Here is a 3,175-nt window from a genome sequence, read left to right as displayed (position 1 = left end):
AAATGATTGTCTAATACAGTGTTCAGAATATCTATCTACCTATCTTTTAGTAATTACATACACATATAACAATGATACCCAGAGCATGGCTTCACTAATATAGGTGTGGTATATAAATGTGGAGAGAACTGATGCTTGGTGATAGTTTACATAGTCTTTTGGGGGGCTCCATGCTAGCTAACATCAGGGGTGGCTGGTGGATGCACCTGATGGGGTCACTTTCCTGGATTCATGGCATGGTGAAAGGAGATCATCTTTTCTGCCTCAAGGAAGATTTGCTGGTTTCAGGTAGTGACCCCCTTACCTCATGACAGCTTGTGCAGCATCTGCATACATCTGCCTATGCTCATCCATTTATATTTGTAGGACTCCAGTCCCTCAGTAAATCTGAGAATTATGTAGTCCTATCTCCTCAAATTACCGATTTTTCAAACAGGCTACCTCACCTGTTTATAAGATTATGTAGTTTTAAGACTCAATTTTTCAAAATAGTTTTCAAGGGAAGCCTGAATTTCATGGGAATAACTTGAGAATTCAAGTTGACAGCAGGATTTATCTCATATTATTCTTTTAGGATATGATGTGAAAGGTTTTGCTCATTCATTGATCCTACTCCTTTGAAATATTATCTGGATATATTTTGTAACTTAAATGCAATAGATGTGTAGAGAATGGGTGTATATTGTTTACAAATAAATGAAAGGTTAAGAAGACCATTTGGTGCTGTGTGCTTAAAGACAGTCTATGACTTCATGACAGCCTGTGACTTGTAAAACTCAGAATGGGATGATAACATGAGTATTTTTGATGTCTCTACTTGGTATATCTGAGGTATGAAGCTTAATTATCTGAGTGTGTAAATAGATAAATTTACTTGATTAATATGTTAGAAACCAACCTTTTTCTAATTGTTATTATGAAGTATCTATTTTAAAAATCAAAATTTTCAAATTGTTGAGAACTAGTGTCCACCCACTTCTGAAGTTTTACTTGCAGCCACATCTGTGGTACCTGAACAGTGCAGCTTTCCCTCAGTAATTGAAGAACTGCATCTCTGTGTGGCTGTGAAAACAGTGTATATTCCATGTTTAGTTTCAGAAGATAAATCTGTGCTAATACATGACAGGAACCTATTTTCCCGTGTTCTCTCCCTCATCTTATGGATGAATAAAGGTTTCAATTAAAGCAAACAGCTGCATGGTGCAGAACTTATTCAACATGGTAAGCACCCCCAAGTTCTGTAATGTGTGGTTTGGATTTGAGGTGTCCTCCAAAAGCTCATGTGTGATACAAGGCAAGAAGATTTAGAGAAAAAGTAATTGGGTTATGAGAGCCTAAATCCAATCAGTGCATTCACTTTGAATCCCTTTATGGATTAGTTGAGTGTAAACTGAGGGTGGTGAGGTGTGGCTGGAGGAAGTGGGTCATGATTGGGGGTGTATATTTTGTATCTGGCCAATGGAGTCTCTCTTTGCTTCCTGATTATTTTGTGAGCCACTTCTCTCTGCCACACTCTTCCACCATAATCTCCTGCCTCATCTCAGGCTTTGAAGAATGGAGCTGCCCATCTGTGAACTGAGAACTCTACCCCCCCCAAAACCCCATGAACCCCCAAATAATCTTCTTCTCTAAAATTGTTCTTGGCAGGTCTTTTAGTCACAGTAGAACAAAGCTCACTGAATGACTAGTATAACTTTTACACTAGATTTTCATAACTCTGCAGAGATATTATTTCTTGCTTTTGAAAGACTTGAAAGCTTGGACTCCCATGGGAAACCACTAACTAAATTCTTAGAAAAGAATCATCCCAGTCCATTAAAATATGTCTGTGTTTACCACTATGATTGCATATGCCTCTGACCTGCTGAAAAAAAAGCCTACAGTGTGNATGGGGTTCATAACTGCAGACATTTTGGGGTCTCAGGGTTTAAGGGATGACATAATATGTAAGTCAGTTATTTACTTGTACAGGCTGATGAGGGGCCTGTCCTTTTGTACCACCTGTCTGCTGAGTGTCCTCCAGGCTGTCACCCTCAGCCCCAGAAGCTGCTGCTTGACAAAGTTCAAGTGTAACTCCTCACCTCAGAGCCTCTGCTGCTTTTCCTTCTTGTGGGTCTTTAATATGCTCATCGGTGGTCGCTTCTTGATCTCTATTGTTGCCACTCCCAATGTCACCACACACAGTCTCATGTTTGTTACTAAGTCCTGCTCTCTTTTGTCTACAATTTACTTGTTCAGGTATATGTATTTCTCCCTTGTGACCTTCCAGGATGTCTTCCTTATAGGACCCATGGCCCTCTCCAGTGGTTACATGGTGAACATCTTGTGGAGGCATAAGAGGCAGTGCCAGCACCTTCACAATACCAGCCTGTCTCCAAAAGCATCCCCAGAACAGAGGGCCACCAGGACCATCCTGCTGCTCATGGGTCTCTTTGTGGTCATGTACTTTTTGGACTTTGCTGTCTCCTCCTCTTCTGCAATGTTATGGAACAATGATCCAGTCCGTTATTGTGTCCAGATGCTGGTGGGCAACGGCTATGCCACACTGAGCCCTTTGGTGCTAATCAGCACCAAGAAACAAATGATGAAGTTCTTAACATCCCTGTGGGGTAAGGATGTCAGATGCTTAATTATTCAGTAGTGGCTTTTTTGTTTCAATATAAGTAAGTATTTTCACTTTCTGTTAAGTCACTGAAATTTATGATGTTCTCATATGTCTCTTATGCATGTATTTTTATGTAAGTAGCTGACAAGTGGATCAGAGGTTTAAAACACTATCACTCTCTGAAAAAAATGCAATCTTCTAATTCCAATCATACCCATAAGAACTGATGTTCTCACCCAGTATCAGACTGTAAAGAATAAGCACACCTCTGTATTTTCTTGGATGGCCATATTGAAAAAATAGGAAGACATTAAAACACCATGTCCCCAAAAAAGAGACATCCCCAAGTCAAGGGAATGATGAAAATGAACCTGTTGTGAAATATCCAGATCAATATCATCTTGAAAGACACTGGCTGGCTCCCATGCATACTGGAAGGCAGAGAAAACTAGTGTTACCTGCAGAAACCACTTTCTTGTACATATGACCAGAATTACTGGTCCCAGAATTACTGGTCCCAGTGGAACAGGCCAACTGATCCCAGCACAAGTAGCAGATACAAGCTCAATT

At 40.2% G+C, this 3,175-nt stretch overlaps 1 protein-coding gene across 1 annotated transcript; it reads left to right on the top strand.

Moving 5' to 3' along the window:
* The first annotated feature begins 1,840 nt into the window (after nucleotides 1-1,840).
* On the top strand, nucleotides 1,841-2,641 carry LOC107161042 (vomeronasal type-1 receptor 90-like). The gene has a single exon (XM_015507573.1). The coding sequence runs from the start codon at nucleotides 1,841-1,843 to the stop codon at nucleotides 2,639-2,641; it is 801 nt and encodes a 266-aa protein (XP_015363059.1).
* Nucleotides 2,642-3,175: the final 534 nt, after the last annotated feature.

Source organism: Marmota marmota, unplaced genomic scaffold (genome assembly GCF_001458135.2).
Source record: "Marmota marmota marmota unplaced genomic scaffold, marMar, whole genome shotgun sequence".
Classification (NCBI taxonomy): domain Eukaryota; kingdom Metazoa; phylum Chordata; class Mammalia; order Rodentia; family Sciuridae; genus Marmota; species Marmota marmota.
Note: the sequence above shows the minus strand (reverse complement) of the source record. Positions and strands in the feature narration are given on the sequence as shown.